General features: G+C 40.4%; 1 protein-coding gene across 4 annotated transcripts in view; it reads left to right on the plus strand.

Moving 5' to 3' along the window:
- Positions 1-22119, plus strand: part of MTHFD1 (methylenetetrahydrofolate dehydrogenase, cyclohydrolase and formyltetrahydrofolate synthetase 1) — a 120339-nt gene that overhangs the window by 63719 nt on the left and 34501 nt on the right. For 3 of the 4 annotated variants that reach the window (XM_072762586.1, XM_072762585.1, XM_072762588.1), the window contains exons 2-6: positions 12460-12544; positions 19560-19619; positions 20050-20103; positions 21171-21307; positions 21445-21545. In XM_072762586.1, the coding sequence (XP_072618687.1) occupies positions 12497-12544; positions 19560-19619; positions 20050-20103; positions 21171-21307; positions 21445-21545 (400 nt within the window). In that variant the 5' untranslated portion in view covers positions 12460-12496. Of the gene's footprint in view, positions 1-3674; positions 3750-12459; positions 12545-19559; positions 19620-20049; positions 20104-21170; positions 21308-21444; positions 21546-22119 lie in introns of those variants that run through there. The other variant, XM_072762587.1, reaches the window with a different exon arrangement.

Here is a 22119-nt window from a genome sequence, read left to right on the forward strand (position 1 = left end):
TTGTTGAGTGGAGAGCAAGTTAAATATGTTTGTTTGCTCCATACAAGGCAAATACATGCATTGTCTTGTTTATGTCTGTATCCAAAACACCTAGAAACCTTCTTTCACTCTTTAGTAGTTATGTGGCTTTAAGCAAATTAGTTAACCTATCTAGACCAAAACTTGCTCAGATGTAAAATAAAATAATATTTAGGCATTGAGTTGTTAGGAGAATTGAATGAATTTTTAGCTGAAGAGCATTTAGAATTGTTCTGGCACATATTAAGTGCTCAATACATGTTATCTGTGTCAACGATTAGAAATTAGTTAATGTGGGATGCTTGGGTGGCTGAGCAGTTGAGCGTCATTAGTTAACGTATACATGGATGATTCATTATATATTTTTTTAATATTTTATTTACTTATTCATGAGAGACACAGAGAGAGGCAGAAACACAGGCAGAGGGAGAAGCAGGCTCCTTGAGGGGAGCCCGATGCAGAGACTCTATCCCAGGACCCCAGGATCACGCCCTGAGCCAAAGGCAGCCGCTCAACTGCTCAGCTACCCAGGCGTCCCAAATTCGTTATCTTTTTAACAGAGATAGCTGCCTGGAGATCTGTTTCAATGGTTCTCAACTCACATTAATGTCACTTAGGGAGCTTTTTGTTTTTATTTCTTTTTATTTAAATATGATTGCATAAAATGAGTGTGCCTATCACAAGTATACAACTCAATGAATTTTTTGCAACTGAACTTACCTGAGTAACTAGCACCCAGATCAAGAAGTGGCGTTGGCACCCTAGAAACCCTTCTTCCTATACCCTGCTATACCGTCCAGTCATCACCCCTCACAAAGGTAGTCATCATTATCCTGACTTCTTTTTTTTTTTTTTTTTTTTTTATGATAGTCACACAGAGAGAGAGAGAGAGGCAGAGACACAGGCAGAGGGAGAAGCAGGCTCCATGCACCGGGAGCCCGATGTGGGACTCGATCCCGGGTCTCCAGGATTGCGCCCTGGGCCAAAGGCAGGCGCCAAACCGCTGCGCCACCCAGGAATCCCCTGACTTCTAACACTGTAGATTAATAATGCCTGTCTTTGAACTTTATATAAATGGCATTGTACAGTATAAAGACTTTTGTGTCTGGCTTCTTTCAATTAACATTGTGTTGCTGAGATTATTTCATATTGCATGTAGTTGTAGTTCATTTACTCTCATTGCTGTATTGTATTCTACTATAAGAATTTGCTACTATTCGCTCATCTATAGACATTTAGTTTCAAGTTTTTGGTGATATGAGTTATAACTAATATGAGCATTTTTTTTAAAAGATTTTCTTTAGGGATCCTTGGGTGGCGCAGCGGTTTGGCGTCTGCCTTTGGCCCAGGGCGCGATCCTGGAGACCCGGGATCGAATCCCACATCCGGCACCTGGTGCATAGAGCCTGCTTCTCTCTCTGCCTGTGTCTCTGCCCCTCTCTCTCTTTCTCTGTGTGTGACTATCGTGGATAAATAAAAATAAAAATAAAAAAAACATTAAAAAAAAAAAAGATTTTCTTTATATGACAGAGAGCATGATCAGGGCAGAGGGAGGAGAAGCAGACTCCTTGGCTGAGCCAGGAGCCTGTCATGGGGCCCAATCCCAGGACCCCAAGATCACAACCTGGGCTGAAGTCAGGTGCTTAACTCACTAAGCCACCCAGCAGTTCCATGAGCATTCTTTTACATGTCTTTTGGTGGAACATACACACATTTCTGTTGGTTACACATCTAAGAGTAGAATTGTAGAGTAGTAGGATAAACATGTATGATCAGTTTTAGTAGAAATTGCCAGTTTTTTCCAAGATAGTTTTGCCGATTTAGTCTCATAGAGTACTTGTGAAACATATCAGTGTTGGGTGCCCACATCAGACTGATTTAACCGGAATTGCTAGCAATAAGCCACTGGATTCAAATATTCTCTAGATCTTTTAAAAGCTCATTTCTGTGATTCTAATGTATCTTGAAAGTTGAGAACCACTTATTTAAAACCTTAGATATAAATCTAGTTCTCATCATTGAAGTATGACAGTGATTTGGTTATAAAGATTCAAAGCATTTTCTGGAAAAGACTGTTCCAGGTACTGGAAGGGTCCCTCTACCCAGCCTGCTCAGAGTTCACTTGGCTTACTTTTTACATTGCCCTGTGGTAAAGCAATCAGTTCCTACTAACACAATCTGAAAAGGACCATTAAGTCTGAGGTCTCTTTGTACTAACAGATCTTTCACTTGTTGATAAAATGGCTCAGAGACTGCCATACCTTGGCACCTTGACTGTCATGGAGAGCTTAACTCCAGGAGCTGGTACTAGTCACAGTTCCTCAGAGAGATGGAGTTTTGGAAGGGGGGACAGCCTTCCTAGCTCATGGGGTCACGCAGTCCCCCAGCAACTCTGCTGAGGTTGCAACAGGCTTCCGACTCTTGGGTTATATGGCTCTGGGGGAATCTGAACAAGAAGGTAGTTCTTACAGCTTAAGTAGGTTGGACTCTGATTGCAGACTCTGGGCAGGGTGTCCCCACCTGTCCTCTTTTACTAGGTCAAGGACACTCTTGAGAGGAAAGGTAAGTGAACTTCTTACATGGCAACTAGGGATCCTGTAGTCTCTTGTTTTCCCAGTTTGCAGGTCAGCTTTCTTGGTTGCCAGCAACTGTTGGTTCTCTCTAAGGATAAAATGGCAAGCCTTCAAGAGCCCTGAGCAGTCTCTTCCCTAGAGTAGTGTTTGAACTGTAAAATCTCTTACTTGGAGGGAAAGGTCATGAGTTCCATGGTCAGAATTTCTACAACACCCAGTCCACTCAATCCAGCCATCCTGTAGCTGAGAGTGGTGTGATTTGGCCAAAGGTCAGTGGGCTGCTTAATGGCAGAGGTTCACCTGGGACCAAGTCTTCACCCAGTACATCGTGTTCTCCGCTCTATCAGGCACTTAATGCTTTGCTGAAAGGAATTTCATAAACTCATCCTTTATTTTACAGCAGCCTTCCTTTCACTGCCATGCTTCCCACTCTGCTGAGAAAGACCATCCTTGACTTTTTGGTCTACTTTTATTATTCTTCCTTTATATCTTCCTCAGAACCAGGACTAGACAAAGTTCATCATTCCAGATTCCATCTCTGCCTCTTCTACCCTGTGGGAAATATACTTGCCAAATTATCTCCCTTTAGAAGGAACACCCATTTTTCCCTTAAGGGGAGTTCTAAGACTGCAGCCTGAGTTTGACAATTGGGAGAGACCTGAGGGTTAGAGGCAAGTTTGTGTCATTTGGGGGTATTTATTCACTTTTTCAGCAAATTTCTATGTGACTCCTGTATGCAAAGACTCTTCAGAACCTATAAACTATGACATTGAGCAGAATAGCCCAAATCTCTGTTTCTGGAATTTGTATCCTGATGGGTATGGAGAGACAATAAAATAGGTACAAAAATGTGAGAAGTGTCCAAGGGAAAACCAGCAAGGAAGAGGAACAGATTTCTGAAGTGTGGGGGGATTGTAATTTTAAATATGGGAATTAAGCTCATAGTTAATGTAAAGGTGACTTTGGGGCAAATATTTGAAGGCGATGGTGCCCTGGGCCTACCAATGTTACGGGAAAGGGAATTCCTGACTAAAAACACAGCCTGTACCATGGACCTTTGACTTCACTGGTTATTAAATGACTGCCTTGGAATCAATAGTGATGGCCCCAGAGAAGCAGACTGAGCAGAGAGCTGAATGGAGTACAGTGTCATTGGTGGTGAGAGCCCCTCCGGCTTAAAGGAGGTGTCCTTTAAGAGATTATTCAGAGCAGTGGAAATTAGCTGGAAGAACTACCCTGATTTGATTTTTAAGCTAGCAGTTACATTTCTTATCGATGTGTTTTTTTCAAAGTGGGATCTACTGAATGTTGTGTGATTTGTTTGCCCTTCCCTTCTCTTTGTTTGCTATACTGGAGCCCACTCCCTCCATTGGTGGCATTTTTCTATGTCAAGTCTTCTTTCTAGAAAGACTAGTCATGAAGAGACAGGGGGTCTGCTGCTTGTCAGGCCACTGAAAGAAGGTACTCTTAGGTTTTGTAGATTGAGCAGAGCAAGTTGGGTAATAAGTCTGTAAGCTCCCTGTGGGTGGTATCCCCAGAGCTAGATAGAGCACTGCTCCCTCTGGGGGGCAGGGTCCCTGGGTAACTTAGTTTACTGCTTTGTGTCTTAGTTTCCTCATCTGTATGTTGGGGTAGTAATGGCACCTAATTCATAAGGTTATTGAAATTAAATGAATCATTCCCGATAAAGCATTTATTTATTTATTTTCCAATAAAGCATTTAGAGCAGTCTCTGGCACATAGTAAGTTTTAATGAATTGGTGCTTAGGAAGTACCTGTTGAAAAAACAAGTCATGTTTTTATTTTTGGCAGCTAGCTTATAACTTTGAACCTTCAAATTAGAATTTGTCCTAGGATCAAAGATAAAAATGGAACCATGGCTACACATTAAGCCCCAGAGCCAGAAGAACTATTTCTGTAAACAGTATTTGCTCACCACAGGGAAGGGCTACTAAATGTTGATAAGGTTTTTATTTTGTCCTGTAGATCCTTTTGTGCCTAAAAAAAAATTGCCTATAATGAGATTCTAAGTGCAGACCTTTCAGAAGTTATCTGGAACCTTGAATGCCTTAGCTCACTTGACTCGGAGCCTTTCAGGAAAGCAGGTGGGACCTTCTGCAAGGTTGTAAATAGTCCACCCAGCCGAGCTATGGAGTATAGTTATTCCTGGCAGTCTGGAGCTAACTCCTGTGGCCATGGCACCAGCAAAAATCCTGAGGATGTGGTCCAAGAATAAGTGTCTGTCCTCATCTGTCAGGAAAGGTGGCATCAGGCAGCTTGATATTTGGACAGTGGGGCATTGAATAGGGGGGTGTGGTCCCCTATGTTTCTCTATTTGCATAAAGAATCTTATGGAAGAAGGATTATCAGGCTGGCCTAACATGGAGGAGGGTCCCTGGAGCAGAGAGAAAAGGGTCCTCTCCTTCCATTGACCCTGGTAGGGGCTGGGCAGGGTAGAAATGCAGGCCTTGTGTGACCAGGGCATTTAGCCAGCCTCACTTTCCTCTTCTATACTGTGGGGGTGACGATAGCCATGCTTTATATCCTGAGGTTGTGGAAAGGATTAAAAGGGTGTGTAATCCAAGGCTCTTGGACAAGCCTGTGTGCTACTATAGCTACGACTATATTCTCTGACATCTTATCCCTAGTACAGAAAGCCCCCATGTACCCCTGCACCATGCAATTTGCTCCTCTTGACACTTTCTCATAAAGCATCTCCTGGTTGACCAAGAGTTACAAGGCTGATGCAAAGGACTCCACAGCGTATACTCTTTCCCTACCAAGGGCTTGTCATGTGCTTGCTAAAAGAATTGCAAGGGGCACCTGGGTGGCTCAGTGGTTGAGCATCTGCCTTTGGCTCAGGGCGTGATCCTGGGGTCCTGGGATCAAGTCCTGCATTGGGACCTGTTTCCTCATCTCACCTCATGCAGGGAGCCTGCTTCTCCTTCTGCCTATGTCTCTGCCTCTCTCTGTGTCTGTGTGAATAAATAAATAATAAAATATTTTTAAAAATAAATAAAAGGAATTGCAAGCTTGTATCTACTGGATTTGGCTCTTCCTGTTAGGAGATAAATGGACTAATTCTAATTCGTCTGTTTGGAAGACTTCCAAACTGCTTCTCTTCAGAAAGTTGTTTTCAAGGTTGAAGACAAGTTAAACCTTCTTGCTTTGTTAGCTAAGCTTTTCTTTTCTCCCTTAACAAAAAGTTCTTTCCCTGGAGCCTGGGCAGGAGAGGTGCAGCTTTGAGTTGCTGGTGCTTGAGGAGGACCAGGAAATACAGAGTATTTCTGTAAAAGGTTTTGCCAGAGCCTGTAAGAAATTTATCTTCACTGACTGAACATGATAAACGAACGGTCTTTCATTTTGGCACCCAAGTACTAGTCCCTGTTTATTTAGTAAGCAACCTTTTAGACCTAAGTAAGCCCTTTTTACCCAAGATTTTCCTTTAGCCTTCTCTAAAAGCAGAAGGCTCAGGTCATTGAGAGGCTTTTCTCAGATAAGAGCTCTTAGCCGGCTCTTTCCCTCCTACTGGAGTACCCCCGTCTTCCACCTTCTTTCCACATTCCCCTTGGATGATGATCCAGAGGTCTCCTTGGGACATGGGGCCTTAATTATCTCTGATGGCCGGATCTGTGGTTAATAGACTAATTCTGGGTGTAAGGCTCTCATAGGTCCTCAGACTTGGGCCATCCCATAATGTCCTATGACTCTTGCTACCAACTAATGCTTACAAAATGGTGGCCTCGAGGCCAAATATAGTTATATGTTTTGTTGGGCTTACAGAGTTATTTTAAAAAATTGGATTAATTCCCAACACATTTATTTGCGTAATTATACCCCCAAATCTGGATGGCTGACTTTTTGAACGGAAATGGAAAGTTTAGCAATGCTATGCTCTCTATTCTTCATGTCACCAATTTCTTGGATCAAAGTAGAGGCTGCCCCTTCACCCATGTGAGGGGGGAGGGAGGTGGGACCGCATTGTTGAGTAATCCTACCGCACCTGAATTTGTTCACCTGGACTCTGACAGTCCTTTTCACTTTGTGACCTTTCTCTAATGCACTTTTTATCCACTTTTAAATTCCTTCCTTTTATGAAGACTTCCTTGACCAGTTCAACCCAGTTTCCCAGCTCCATTTGTTCCTTTTAGATCAGTGGTTCTCAAATGGGGCCAGTTTATCCCTTTTCTCCACACCAGGGCACATTGGGCCAGGGCACATTTGGATGTGTCTGGAAATATTTTTGGTTGTCATATGGGGAGTGGCTGTGTGCTTGTGGCATCAGGAAGATGCTTCTACTAAGCATCCTCCAATGCACAGAAGAGCCCCTGCACAACAAAGAATATCTGGCCCAAATGTTTATAGTGCTGAGATTGGTAAACCCTGATCTAGAAACTTAAGGTAAGTGGTTGTTTTATCATTATGTCTATGGATGACCTGTACACTCACTGGGAATTAGAAAATTCATTAGAATCTTATACCATTTAGCCATTTTCATGTCATGAATATCAGGCAATTTACCTTTCCTTAGTTCTTTGAGAGAGTTTGAGAGCATTGGATGAAGAATTTTACATTAAGAACTTTTTATTGGAGCATAAAAGAGATTCATATTGAGCTTTCAAATATATATTTGAGGGACCTGTTAAATTTAGTGTGTATTTGGATTAATTATAATAATTCTTATTTTAAATATTTTATTCTTCGCCATAATGAAGCAAGTACTGATATTAGTTGACTGTTCTGTATACTGATATAATGTAGTTGTTACTATTATGTCATGTATCCCTGAAGACAGTCAGTTTTTGAAAGAAGGCAATTAGGGATCCCTGGGTGGCTCAGCAGTTTAGTGCCTGCCTTTGGCCCAGGGCGCGATCCTGGGGTCCCGGGATCGAGTCCCATGTCGGTTCCCAGCATGGAGCCTGCTACTCCCTCCTCCTGTGTCTCTGCCTCTCTCTTTCTCTCTATGTCTATCATGAATAAATAAATAAATAAATCTTAAAAAAAAAAGAAAGTAGGCAATTTAGTCTTTTAATTTGACTTAACTAGGAATTTGAAATATATGTATTTCTTGGAACGCTAGGTGGCCTCACAATCACAAGTGTTTTTACAAGGAACCACATGGCCTTTTTTTTTTTTTTAATTTGAAGTATTTTTAAGCAGTATAAAAGTTGTTATGGACAAATGAAACAAAGAACAACATGAAAATAAAGCAAATAAAACATTTATGTTATACACACACTGTTAAAATCTTCCAACAATAATATACTCTTTGCAAGGAGAAACAAATTTGTGTCCTTTAAAAAAGCCCTACATACTGAAAATGAATGCCCTGCCTTTTTCTCTGATCAGTTCCTAACGGCATATTCTGTGTACCTTTGAGAATCATTTGAGAATTACTCTAAGCTTGTGCTCCAATTCAGGGTTTTGTTAACTGAGACAGGGTTTTGTTAATTTAGGTGGTTAAATACCCTTTACTGCCTCCTTTTTCTGCCTATAGCTTCTGTTGAATTGTTCCTGTTGGGTTAAATTTTAGCAGTGCTTTTTTTCTCAGTTGTAAAATGTCCAAAATTTGAAAATGAGCCATCATGTTAAAGAATGAGTTGTAATTTGTAGTGGACTTTTTCAGGAATAATTTTACAAGATTTTGGGCAAAAGAGATCTGAGTGACTATTTTGGTTTATCAGGACTCTGGAGTTAATACAATTCTATGGGGATGTGCACCTTTGACTTTTATTGATTAGGCTCTTTTACAACTGTATGAGGCAAAAGTTGACTTGGAGAAAACCAATAATAATGCACATGACTCTTGTCTGTAGAGATTCAAACACATTTTGACAAGTTGAAATATAAATGATTTCTACCTTGATTTTCTTCCTTAGGGGGAAAAAAAAGATAAACCCAAGCATTGCATTTTATTGGCCAATAGCAGTGCTTCTCCTTTTTTTTCTTTTTTATGACTTTATTCATGAGAGACACAGAAAGAGGCAGAGACATAGGTAGAGGGAGAAGCAGGGACTCGAATCCCAGGATCCCAGGGATAACGACCTGAGCCAGAGGCAGGCGCTCAACCACCGGGCTACCCAGGCGCCAATAGCAGTGCTTTTTAACCTTGCATTCTGTTCATATTTGGGCTAGATAATTGCTGTCCTGTGTATTGTAGGTTATTTGGTTGCGTCCCTGGCCTCTATCCACTAGGTGCCAGTAGCAACTTAGTTAAAACTGCATCTGTGTCTGTTTATCTAGTTGGCTATGATTATTTTACTAGTATCAGTCCCAACAGGACCAGAGACCTTTAATGGTTTACTGCTACTTGCATTACCACATTCACTGGTACTCTAGTACTGATTTCTCCTACATTGACATTGAGATATATCTTCTCTTAGGTTTGAGAAAATGTTGATGCAGGATGGTGAGACTCTGGTTTGAGAAAATGTTGATGCAGGATGGTGAGACTCTGGCTTACGAAGATCTACTATTCAGGGATCTAGGGCATCTCTCCAAGTGCCTATTTCTGCCTCGCTTTGCCCCAGAATCTTTACCAAGATAGTGTGACTCATGGGCCATGGCTAGAAATCAAGGCATCTGTAACTCAAGGAAGTTTCTATTGATTTTGTAGGTTTCAGTGTTTCAGAAATTATTCTAGCATTTTTAACTTTCTTGAAATAAGGAACTATAAAAACTAAAGTTTCCTACCATTAACTCATCATAGCTCTCTAACCCTAAAATAAAGGTAGATGAGGGAGGAAGTGTTAATTTTTGTCTCTATGTATGTCTTTTATAGTCTCTTAGCTTCAGGCATGCTTAACACTTGGCTTTTGTTATTTTAACTTTTCATTTCAGAGTTCTTCAGTTAGTTAGCCAAGAGCAGAAACTAGTTAGTTGCCAGAGCAGAAACTTTCTGCCTATTACTTTAGTGTTCTGAGCTAATTCTTGCTGATTGTGGTTTATGTGCATTTTTAAATGTCTCATTGCTATTCTGACCATGTCTCATAAAGAGGCCTAAATGTTAGCTTTTAAAACAAATCTTTCTGATTGGAAGAATATCCCTATTAATGCAACTTCAAAAACAATCCTGTTTCTTAGAAAAAGTTTAAGGGAGTCAGTGTAACTGATCTCAATCTATGATCTTTTTTTAGAAAATAAATTTGCATACTTAGATCCACTTAAATTATAGCATAGAAACGTGAACATTTTGGGGCACCTGGGTGGCTCAGTCGATTAAGTGTTTTACTCTTGGTTTCGGCACAGGTCATGATCTCAGGGCCTTGGGATCTAGCCCCATGCATGGAGTCTGCTGGAAATTCTCCCTCTCCCTCCTCCCCTCCCCTGCTCATAGACACACACTATCTCTCAAATGAATAATAAATCTTTTAAAAAATGAAAGAAAGAAAGAAAAAAAGAAAAGAAAAGAAAACATGGAACATTTTGTTCTTTACTCTTAACCTATTGACCTGAAATGCTTTCCACCTATACTGCCTTGTAGTACTGGGTTCTCATAGCTTGCTACTAGGTAAACTTATTATTTTTTACTTGTTCCTAGACTCCCTTCTTTGGATCTCATGTGGTCATTATTCTAGAACCCTTATAAGATTTGGTAAATAAATTCACAGTATCAGTATGAAATCTGCTCTATGCCTTAAAATATTTGTGGTTGTTAGTCTTTCCAACTCTATTTTACAACCCCCCAAACCTCAGAGTCATCTGTAGCCCTGGATTTTCTCTGTGCTTCATTATAATACATCTAGAATCCAATCACTTCTTGCCAGCATACCACAGATTCAAGTCCAAGCCACCATCACCTCTGGCCTGGATTTTTGCAATTTGAATAGCTTCTTGCTTGTGTCTGTGATTCTCACCTTTCCCCCATAGTCTGTTCCCAATTCAGCAACCAGAAGTAATCCTTTAGAAGTGTTAAGTCCTGTCATGTCAGCAACCAGGAATAATCCTTTAGAAATGTTAAGTCCTATCCTGTCAGTCCTGTTTCAAGTCCTTTCTTGGCTTCCCATCACATACACAATAAAAGACAGGCTACCTTAGTGTACCTAATCTGGTTACTGCTTCTCTTGGACCTCTTTTACCCACTTAAGGCCTTTGCACTTGCTGTTTTTTCAGCTAATTGGCTGTCAGAAAGCCACAGAACTGCTCAGAGCCTGTTTCTACATCTTTGGGAAGAGGAAAGCCTCTCCTCCCTTGGTTACCTCACATGATTGAGAATCTCATAAAGGTTTCTCTCACTATTTGAAAGTACAGTGTTCTTATGAAACTGCTCACAAGCCAAAGTGGCACAAAGTGAAGAAGCAGTTACCGTTAATTCATATGGAAAATTTTTTGAGCATTTCCAGACCCAAAAAATAACCTCGCTTAGACTTTTGATACTTTAGGACACATTTCGCTAATAGACGCACAGAATAAATCGAGATAAAGCACAGATGCTCACAGACGTAGTTCAGAGCTGTAGTGGGTTGATACTGAAATGCTGAGCTCCCTGGGAAGGAGGTGGGTAGTGTCTCTGTAAGAGCTTGCTGCAAAACAAACACTGAATGCTATTTTTGTTTTTTGCTTTTTTCCATAAAAGTGAAAATCCTCTGGATTCTTTTGGGTTAGTGGAAACAGGTACTAACATAGATCTTTCTGAAAAGCAAAGTGGAGAAACCTGAACTTTGGGAAAGCAGGGAATACCTGTATCAAGCAATTATTGCTGTTGGTTCTTATTATTGTCTTACACTGTGCCTAGAGATGCTCCCCCCTCCCCCCACCCCACTGAATTTTGTTTAGGCCAGGACAGTTAAAAGAGAACCAGCAGGAACCTGTGTCTAGGAGTTTGTGTTAATATAATGGTTGGAGGGAAGGGAGGAGACAGGAAAGATTTAAGTAGCCCAGCACTACGTCCAGTCATGCAGGGAAAGCAGGCAAGGTTAGAACTGCTGGGGCATTTCAGTGGTAGGCCAGTGAAAACATGACGGCTCCAGTATTTCTTATTCTCTTGTGTCAAAACAGAGCTATGGGTTCTGTTCAGGTCAAATTTCAGTGAAAGAAAATCCAAGTCTATTCATTCTTTTGAACTTATTATTGTATAAGATAATTGATGCAATCAATTTTTAAAATAAGATGTTGTTTCATGGGAGGTTATACTTTTGACCCTGTGTTAAATTCTTTTGTAAGAAAAATTCTTTAGTGAATTAGAATATAATTTATAAGTTCATATTGACTTTGGAGTGGGATTCATTGATTATCATTCAGCCTTATGTGGATATCCTGTGATCATCTTACCTGAGAAAGTTGAACAGGTGTGAGCTCTAGTTCTTTCCTGCAGAATTTTTTCATATAGCATCTGGAGAGGAAATGTTGAAAAAGATGAGGATTTGTAGCTTTCCAGAAGCATTGGTTCAGGTTTTCATTTGTTCACTGTATAACTTTGAATGTTGTCAAGTAAAATGTTTTAAACAAACTGTCCCCATACCTCATGGCATGACAGTGTCATTAGGAGTTAGAAAAGATCCACGTCTACTTGAGTCTTGGGAAATGGGGGAGAAATTTGTAGTACATATTATACCAGTTAATGTCTATTCAGTGAAGGTATTTTGAATTTATTTAATTTTTATTTTTAAAGATTTTGTTTCCTTATTCATGAGAGAAAGAGAGAGGCAGAGACATAGGCAGAGGGAGAAGCAGGCTCCCTGTGGGAAGCCCGATGCAGGACTCGATCCCAGGACCCCAGAATCACGCCCTGAGCCAAAGGCAGCCACTCAATGAGCCACCCAGGCATCCTGGTGTTTTGAATTTAAAAGACAAATACATGTAATCATCCACATGGCTTATTTCTGCTTGAAACTTTCAATGTTAATTCCAACCTTTTTTTTTCCTCTAGGCAAATAAGGGAGAGACTGAAGAACCAAGTCACTCAGATGAAGGAACAAGTTCCTGGTTTTATACCAGGCCTGGCAATTTTACAGGTATTATGATCACATATTTCCACTAACAGCTTCCTTTCCAAACCTCTCAGTAGCACTTACAACAGTAAGCGCTTCATCTCCCCTTTCTTGTTTTCTTTTGTTTTGTTTTGCTTTATTTTTTGTGAAGCCTCCTCATACCTTTTCAGGTTCTTTCTGCAGGCCACCTGTCTTCAGCTCAACTTGTAAATGTTTGTGTATCCTGTCCCTCTGCTATTCTCTGTGGGGCGCCTTTTCCCTAGTCCAGTGTCTCTTTGACCTTTGGTCTTAGGACTGCTTTACACTGGTCAGAATTTAAGACCTTAAATAGCTTTTGTTTATATGGATTTACCCATTGATATTTACTGCATTAGAAATTAAAATAAGGGGATCTCCGGGTGGCTCAGCGGTTTAGGGTGGCTCAGCGGTTTAGCGCCTGCCTTCGGCCCAGAGCATGACCCTGGAGACCTGGGATCGAGTCCCGCATCGGGCTCCCTGCATGGAGCCCGCTTCTCCCTCTGCCTGTGTCTCTGCCTCTCTCTCTCTCTCTCTCTATCTGTCTCTCATGAATAAATAAATAAAATCTTTAAGAAAAAAAAAGAAATTAAAATAATTTTTAAAATTGTATGCTTTTAATAAAGGATGCCAATAGTAAGTTTATTCTGTTAGCACAAGTATCATTCTTATGAAAAAATAACTTTTAAGAAACAAAATATAGTAAGGAGAAACATTATTTTACATTTTTGCAATAATGCTTTAATATTTTGCAAAAACTATTTACTATCTGGCTTAATAGAAGACAGCTGGATTCCCGTCTGCTCTTGCCTTCAGCCTTTTGCGACATGCTGGCTTGAGTGAAATAGATGAAGAAAATCTGGTCTCCTATAAATGTATAGTTGTAAAAGGGAAGAGTTTTTTCAGTCTTCTTCCCAGATAATTGTGGATGTTTTTCTTTGTTACTACAATAGGACTCTATAAAGTTTTACAGCTTAGTTGCAGTGTGAGATCTGAAACTGTATCAGTGAACTTTCATACTTGGTTACATGAAAATGCATTGTAATATGTTGCAGTTTGAATGGATATTTACCCATGCAAGATTTGTTTTGTTCTTCATTTCTCATTTGGAAAATAATGGTTCATTGAATTATGCAGATCTCCAAATGTTAATGCATTTCATTATACAATATAAAGAAAATCACAAGTGTTAGTATTGCCAACAAATTCATGAGACAAAGTCTTTAATTATTGAGAAGTTTGTCAGGCTCACTGGAGTGGATTTAAAAATTCTGATTTTCACTTGAAAGCTCAGATTTTACCATTGGCAACAAATACTGTTAGCTGTTTTCCTTGAAGTAGCAGGCTCACTTTGTTCAATTTTGAGAAAATATTTGCCAAATATTCAAGCGTGAATAATCATTGTTTGTCAGTTATTTTTTCAAGTAAAGATAGTGTTCCATTTAAAAATGCGGCAGCTCTGCTTGCAAGGCCAAAAAGCACAAGGGCTTTCCCTTATGACAGCCACCTCTATGTGGGATGGAAGTGCTTTACGAATGCTTCCCAGTTCTCAACACAGGATGTTAAAAAACATGTATGCAAGGGTTCAGGATTAATAAAATTAATCGTTTTTACTGCTTCATCAAGAGCATTTAAGTGAAATTGGCATCTGTTTTTATGGAGCATGTGTGGCCATGACTCGTATAGTTTGGTACTACTGCCTTGTTTTGTGCTAAGTCACCAGCAGTCTTACCCAACATTACCTGTGCAGTGTCAATACAGATGTCAGTCCTACAGTTGAAAAAGGCAGATGACATCATGAGTATCATGATAAGGTAGTCTGGTGCTCACAGAGCTTCTGAAAGGGTCTTACGGTTCCCCCAAGAGTGTGTGAACCTCGCTTTGGGAACCATTGCCCCAAATCTGGCAATTTAACCTGGCTCTCAATACCAGTTCAAGGTCAGTAGCTTCTAAATCTGAATTTCTTCTGAATTCTAGATTCTTGGTTTCTAGAACACCTCTCATTTCCCTTCCTCTGCTTAACTGTTCCTCATTTTCCTGACACCTAAACCATTCAAATGCCCTAGGGCCCAGCCCATTAAGATTCTTTTCCACCTGTTCTTTCCTTAAGTGAGCTCACCTAGTTGTATAGCTGCCTGAGAGAATCTTTCCTGATTTAGTCCCCTCTCCAGGGTTCCTGAGCTCCTGATTCATCCAGTAGGACACCGTCAATAAATTGGTAGGAGGCATTCAATAAATGTCTGTTGTATGGACAAATAGATGCATATTTGAAGGGTTGATCTGGGTGACAGTAGACTGATAACTTTCATTTGAAATGCCCTTCAAGACGCCTGCTTCCTTATTTGACAGTTCTCTCTATATATGTATGTCTCCATGTGTTATCACTTAATCCCTTGCTAAGTTTCTATACTGTGTTCATCAAGAATTTCAAAGTGAATAGTTCTTAAATATCCCCCCCCCCCCCCATTGCTGTTCATTATCTAAGAGGCTTTCACTGAGAGGAAAAGCGCAGAAGGCCTATGGTTCCGCCTGGTGTGTTCTCTGCTGTGGTGGTTTTTCCCTTTTTTTGCAAATTAATGAGGTATATATTGTGGGTGTTCACTTGGTACATTTGGGAGACCAGTTATTTCCTGACTTATTCTTGTGAATTACTTGTTGCAGAAAGAGTAAATGTGATAGGCAAGAACTTTATTTCTGTAAACCTTTCAGAAGGTTCCAGGAGGGATTCAAAAAAATTCTAATATTAGCAATATTGTGATTTTTTTTTCCTGTTTTTAAGATTGACTTCTAAACCCATATTTTAAATTTATTGATCGCAAGTGTTTTCATTGTATAAACACTGTTCTGTAGCTTGTCTCCTGTGCCCTTGCCAGTTAAACTGGTAGAATCTTGCACTTTAGCAGCAGAGTCAACATCTTTCCATGATGCAAGGCCTACACGTTGTGTTGTAATCACATCCCTGCTGCCTCAGACCTCTTGTTTTTTTTTTCCCTCCTGGTGACTGACACCAGCTTCCCACACACTCAACCAGAAACCCAAGCTCTTCTCTTTAGGATTTCTCTCCCTCAGTCCCATAAATCCCCTTAGTGAATATCATGTTATTGATTGTGCCTCTCATAAGCTCTTGGGATCTGTTTCCTCCTTTCGGTTTCTGTTGCTCCCACCCTCTGAGGCCACTACTCAGTCACCTACTTACAGGTTTTAGGCTTCTAATCTGGACACTTCCTGTCTGTTTTTTTAGCTACAACTGCAGAACTGGTCATAATCCATCCAATCACACCCACCCTGTCCTTAATAGAAGGAATGACAGTACTGCTTTTACAGAGTGTCTGCTATAGTCCAAATGATTTGTATGTATTTCTAGTTGTTCTGAGTTGAGTATTAGTCCTACAAGCTGTCTCCTGATAGCTGTAGTAACCAATGCTCAGAGATCTTGGGTAGCTTGCCCAAAACCAGTCAGGAAGGACCTGGGTCTGGGATGTGAACCCAGGTCTGTCTATCTCTAAGACCTATTTACTTTCCCTTTTTGTTTTCTTAATTACTTAGAATTGCATTCAAGGATATCCATGATCTGATTCAGGTATGCACCTCAAAGTTGGAATTCCTTTTTAAATGATGGACTGGTTACTTCCCAAATAACTAAATACTTAAAGGAAATTAAGACTTTTCACTATAAGACTTAAAATTGAGGTTCTATTTCTATCCATTTAGCACATAGAATACTTTCATTATTAGAAATAAAACAACTAACACTTGCTTCTTACCAGGAATTATTCAGAGTGCTAGACATATAGTAATTCACTCAGTCCTCACAAAATACATAAGGTAAAATAATGAAATCAATAAATTCAACTGGTCTGAATATCTATAGAAGGTTACTAAAGCAGAAAGAAAAATTGATGAGTAAACCAATACTCAAGATATTTTATGGTATAAAACAGGGATCAGTGGGGCACCTGGGTGGCTCAGTCAGTTGGGATCCAACTCTTGGTTTTGGCTCAGGTTGTGATCTCAGGCTTGTGAGATTGAGCCCCATGTTGGGCTCTGTGCTTGTCAGAGTCAGCTGGAAATTCTCTGCCTCTCTCTATGCCCCTCTCCCCTATCATGCTCTCTCTCTTTCTTAAAATAAAATAAATGAAATCTTAAAACAACAAAAACCCAGGGATCAGTGAACTGTGGCCCATACCCAAATGCTGCCTAGGTTGGAAAGGGTTAAGAATGAAGCCACAGAGTATGTGGCCCCCAAAAGCTAAAATATATACTGTTTGACCCTGTAGAAATAGTTTGCAGACTCTTGTATTAAAAAAAAAAAAAAAAAAAAAGGAGCCTGGGTGGCTTAGTCAAGTGTCTAACTCTTGATTTTGGTTCAGATCATGACCTTAGGGTTATGGGATGGAGCCCAGCATCACCCTGAGCATGAAGCTGCTTGAGATTTTCTCTCTCCCTCTCTCTATCCCTCCCCCACTACCTTTAAAAAAAAAAAAAGTCCCTAACTTGTTCATGGATAGGACGTTTTTAGAATAATGTAATTCACCTTTTTCAAGGAAGAAATTAGCATTACTGATAAAATGTTTCAGTGATTTTTCTTGATAAATTGATGGGATTAAGATTTGTTCTCAGAAACCAGCCTTCCACCTACTCACTTCACTGTCAGTCAAGAATCTACTGTTCCTCAGCTAAACATTCTTTCTGCATCTAGTCTCTAGTCTATCAATGATTGTATAATCATCTTCCTCTGTAAAATGTCCATACTGGGGCGCCTGGGTGGCTCAGTCGGTTAAGCATCTGCCTTTGGCTCAGGTCATGATCTCGGGGTCCTGGGATTGAGCCCCACATCCACATCAGGTTCTCTCCACTCAATGGGGAGCCTACTTCTCCCTCTGTCTCTGTGGTCTCTCTGTCTCTCTCTCAAGTAAATAAATTTAAAAAATAAAAGAAATAAGAAAAAATAAAATGTATATACTGAGAGTCTTTGGATTGGTTTTTAAGAGGTCTTTTCCTTTGCATTAGGATTATAATAAAACTTCGATATATGCTTATAACTATTACACTTTCTTTTTAAAATTGGTGGCAGTTTTGGAGTTTATGGTTTTTGGTTTTCTTTTAAGATTTTATTTTTAAGTAATCTCTACACCCAATGTGGGGCTCAAACTTACAACCCCAAGATCACGAGTTGCATACTCCATCAACCGAGCCAGCCAGGTGCCCCTGGTTTTGGAGTTTTAGAAAAATTCTTTCAGAAAAATGCAGATAGAAAACAGTTGCCTGTAAAAGAACCACAACAAAAGACTTAAAACTTCTCTTCTGTAACACTAGATGCTGAAGGTAAGTAGCATCTCTGAAGGAAAATGTCATGACTCCAAGTTCAGCCAAGTGAATCCTGTCAAGTGCAAAAAAAGCAGAAAAATATTTTCAGATGCACATAGACTCAGAAAAATGCCCGCATACTTTTTCCGGGAAAGTGACTTCAAGTTACATTTCAACTACCTAGGGGAATGTATGAAGATAAACTATAGAACAGAGAAGTTGTGGCTTAAAAAGGACTGGCCGTGAGCAGTCAAGCCATTTAATATCCGCGTTAAATTTTAAAAACATCATAGTTAGAAATAGTAATGAATATGTGAAGAACAATACTGTTGTATTTGGAACCACCTCCTTTCCTACTTAGATCTAAGAATCCCAGAATATGTTAAATGTGATAACTTGAGGGCTGGGTGGTAACAGCAAGGAGCACATATAAGAAATGACCTAGGAAGAAACAAGAGAGGCTCTGAAACTCTAGCTATTCCCCCACAGGAAGCAGCGAAGGCACTGAGGTGCAGGTAACCCATAGAAAAGCAAATTCCATCACAGCCCAGTGACTCAGCGGTTTAGCGCTGCCTTGGGCCCAGGACCTAATCCTGGAGACCTGGGAGTCTCACGTCAGGCTCCCTGCATGGAGCCTGCTTCTCCCTCTGCCTGTGTCTCTGTGTCTCTCATAAATAAAATCTTTAAAAAGAAAAGAAAATTGCTCTCAAAGGATTCATCTGACTCCTGAAATTCAGATGAACCCAAGCAAAACTGAGAACTATCTGTATGAAGGACAGTTAAACTAAGACTAAGGCCAGGTTCTGTGACCCTGAGGACAGGTTCCAGTGACAGCATCAGCATGACCAACTCTGCTCCTGAGGCCAACTTCTTTCTCTGTGGTTGTCCTGTTAAAAGGAGCCATGCACCTGTTGTCTGTGGTATTAGTGGCCTATTGTCTTTCCCCTCTGCAGTCTTAGGAGAAACTGAACTTAATGTTGATCCCTGGAATGTGGAAAAATAAGTTTGTAGAATAATATTTTACAGATAGGTGGCTATGGTGAAAAATTATATCTATATGTTCATGATTAAAGTAACGGAGGGAACATAGCAAGACCTAGCGTGGTAGTTCAGAGGATTTGCTTCTGCACCATGCTTTCCTCTGCCTGGAGGGCTGCAGACTGCCCCTTGCCTTGCCTTTTGCCTTGCATAGGTGTCTCTGTTTAAGCTAGACTTAGTTCCACCCCAGCTGGTTTCTCTTCTCTGTGGAGTTGGGCTAGAGAACTTTCCACTGCCACTATGGGTTGGAGAGAGGGTGCAGAAGATACCCTTTTGGGTGTTCCTGTCTCCCACAGCTATGGTGTTTTTCTTGCTTGATGACAACTCAGCCCTCCATGCTCTGTTCTGGTATGTCAGCTCAAAGGCAAATTCCACATGTTTTATGCAGGCCTGTGGCCCCTTTGCTTAGTTTCCAAGGCAGATGCAGATTTCCCCTACTTTTTTTTTTTCTTGTGGCTTTTTTAGTGGGAATCAGGTCGGCCTTATTTGGGGAGGGATTGGTAATACCCCTGTGTTCATCTCTCCATTCTGCCCCAACATTCTCCTATTCTCCTCTAAAGTTCTCTGCAACAGGAGTCTCATGATTAAACATTCCTTTGATCAAAACTAAAATTTTAGAAGCTTTTCTGTACACTTTGCCTTTCTTGATCGTCTGATTTGCATGTATTTATTATTCTAGGTTGGCGACAGAGATGATTCTAATCTTTATATAAATGTGAAGCTGAAGGCTGCTGAAGAGGTAACTCCTGAAACAGCCATGCCATCATCCCCCACCCCCACCTCCACCCCAGGTCTTGTCGGTTACCCCTTGCCCTTTGTAAAAACTTACATTGCCCACAACAGGCTTGAATTTATCAGTTTTGCAAGTCGGAAATGCAGGACTTAAGCTGTAGTCTCTGGTTTGCACTTGAATGTTTTCTAATTAATGAATGATCTGCTGACTTCCCAAAGAGCAGTAGCAATGGATGTGAAATTGCTTAAGTGCAGTGGTGACAGTGAATGAGTAAAGGACATATGGGTCAAAATGAGAGACTCATTTTTCAGAACATAATGAGGATGAAATGGTGACTAAGGCCACTTCATTTGATTAAGTCATATTGGTTAAAAGAAACAGGCCCATGTCTCATGTTCTCTTGCCTTTTACCTATTTCAAATGTTCATTTTTGCAGATTGGGATCAGAGCCACGCACATTAAGTTACCAAGAACAGCCACAGAATCTGAGGTGAGCCGCAGAATCTGATGAACTGATTGTTAAGAGGACGGCTAATGTGCTTTCTTCTCTGGCTTTTGGTTTAGTGGAATTTTAGGGATTGGTACATTCACCATGTGAAAGACCTCTAGGAAATTCTTTCTTCACAAACTCTGCCTCCATAAAAATCTTTGAAGACACCCACAGAGTAAATGGTGCTGTCCAGTGGTATGGGCATTTCATACTCAGTGTGTGATTGCTGCCTCACGTGCTTCAAATCCTCTGCAGTGTTCATTAAAAACTGATCCTGGGCCTGTAGCTATTTGCCTTTTTAAAAACCAAATATTTATTCCATTTATATGATGTTCAAGAGTAGGCCAAACAAATGATCAGTGGTTAAATTCGGGAACTGTAGCCACCTGAAGGAAGAGGGAGTAACTGTGAAGGAGTGGGAGAGGAAAAGAACTTTCTGAGGTTGTAGGTAATGTTCTGTGTCTACACTGTCCAATGGGGGGTAGCTACTAGCCCCATGTGGCCATTTAATTAAAATGAAATGAAGGGATCCCTGGGTGGCGCAGTGGTTTGGCGCCTGCCTTTGGCTCAGGGCGCGATCTTGGAGACCCGGGATCGAGTCCCGCGTCGGGCTCCCGGTGCATGGAGCCTGCTTCTCCCTCTGCCTGTGTCTCTGCCTCTCTCTCTCTCTGTGTCTCTGTGACTATCGTAAATAAATAAAAAAATTAAAAAAAAAATGAAATGAAATATAAAATTTAGTTCCTTGGTTGCACTAGCCACATTTCAAGTATTCAGTAGCCACTACTATACGGGAAAGTGTGACATTATAGAACATTTCTGTCATCACAGAAATCTTGATTTGGATAAGTAACATAGGAATTACCCTTGAAGTTCTTAGCTTTTTGATGAATTTCTTCACAGGCACTGAATATTACATTTGGTGTTAGAGTTGCTCTTGGGTTCAAGAGGAGGTACATTCTAGGAGGACTGCAATTAAATTCCTGGGGGGAAATGGAGCAACTGAAAAGTGTTTCTCTGCCTTTTTGGTTTCTGTGTATTATATAAATTGTGTGCGGTATTACTTGTAGGTGTTAAAGTATGTTACATCATTGAATGAAGACCTCACTGTCCATGGTTTCATAGTGCAGCTGCCTTTAGATTCAGAGAACCCCATTAACACTGAAGCAGTGGTCAATGCTATTGTACCCGAAAAGGATGTGGATGGGTGAGTGGACCTTGACTCTCTATGTCACATTGCACAATTCCCATTATATTTGTTTGTGGAACAAACCGTATGTGCTCCTAAAGAGTAAAGGCATCTAATTACTTTCATTTCCCCCTTCATTGCTGTCATTATTTTAGGTTGACTAGCATCAGTGCTGGAAAACTTGCTAGAGGTGATCTGAAAGACTGTTTCATCCCTTGTACACCTAAAGGATGCTTGGAACTAATCAAAGAGACAGGTAAAAATAAAGGAATGAAACAAAGCACCATTTCTTGGGCCTAGTCTCAACCCACAGAGGCAAGGAGAAGGGTACCCTATTAGCCCTAAATAAATGGACTTTATTGGCACAAGGACCTATCAGCTGGGGGTTTACCTGACTTCTTAATTTTTTCAACATCTTTATGAACTCAGTACTATTATTCCTCAACAGCTTGAGAAAACAATCTCAGAATGGTGCATAACTTGTCCAAGAGGTAGCAGAGTCAGGATTTGAACTCAGGGTTATTTGAGTTCAAAGAAATTTATTTTTTATGAGAAAAATAACTTATAGAATAATAAGAATTCAGACAAAGGGAGAAGTCCCAACCCCCAAAATGTCAAGTCTCCATAATAGTTTGAAGACTCGACAGATGGCTGGAAACAGATCTCTTGAACAGTTGGCCATCCTACCCCATTACCTAGTCAACATCTTGGTATTTTAACTTCATCATGAACACTTTGCAGAGGTTATTTTTTACAAGGAAATATGTCCTATTTAAAGGAAGTGGATCAGAAGTTTTAAGTGGAAGTGTTGGCCAACGTAAATGGAAGTT

Source organism: Vulpes vulpes, chromosome 6 (genome assembly GCF_048418805.1).
Source record: "Vulpes vulpes isolate BD-2025 chromosome 6, VulVul3, whole genome shotgun sequence".
NCBI lineage: Eukaryota > Metazoa > Chordata > Mammalia > Carnivora > Canidae > Vulpes > Vulpes vulpes.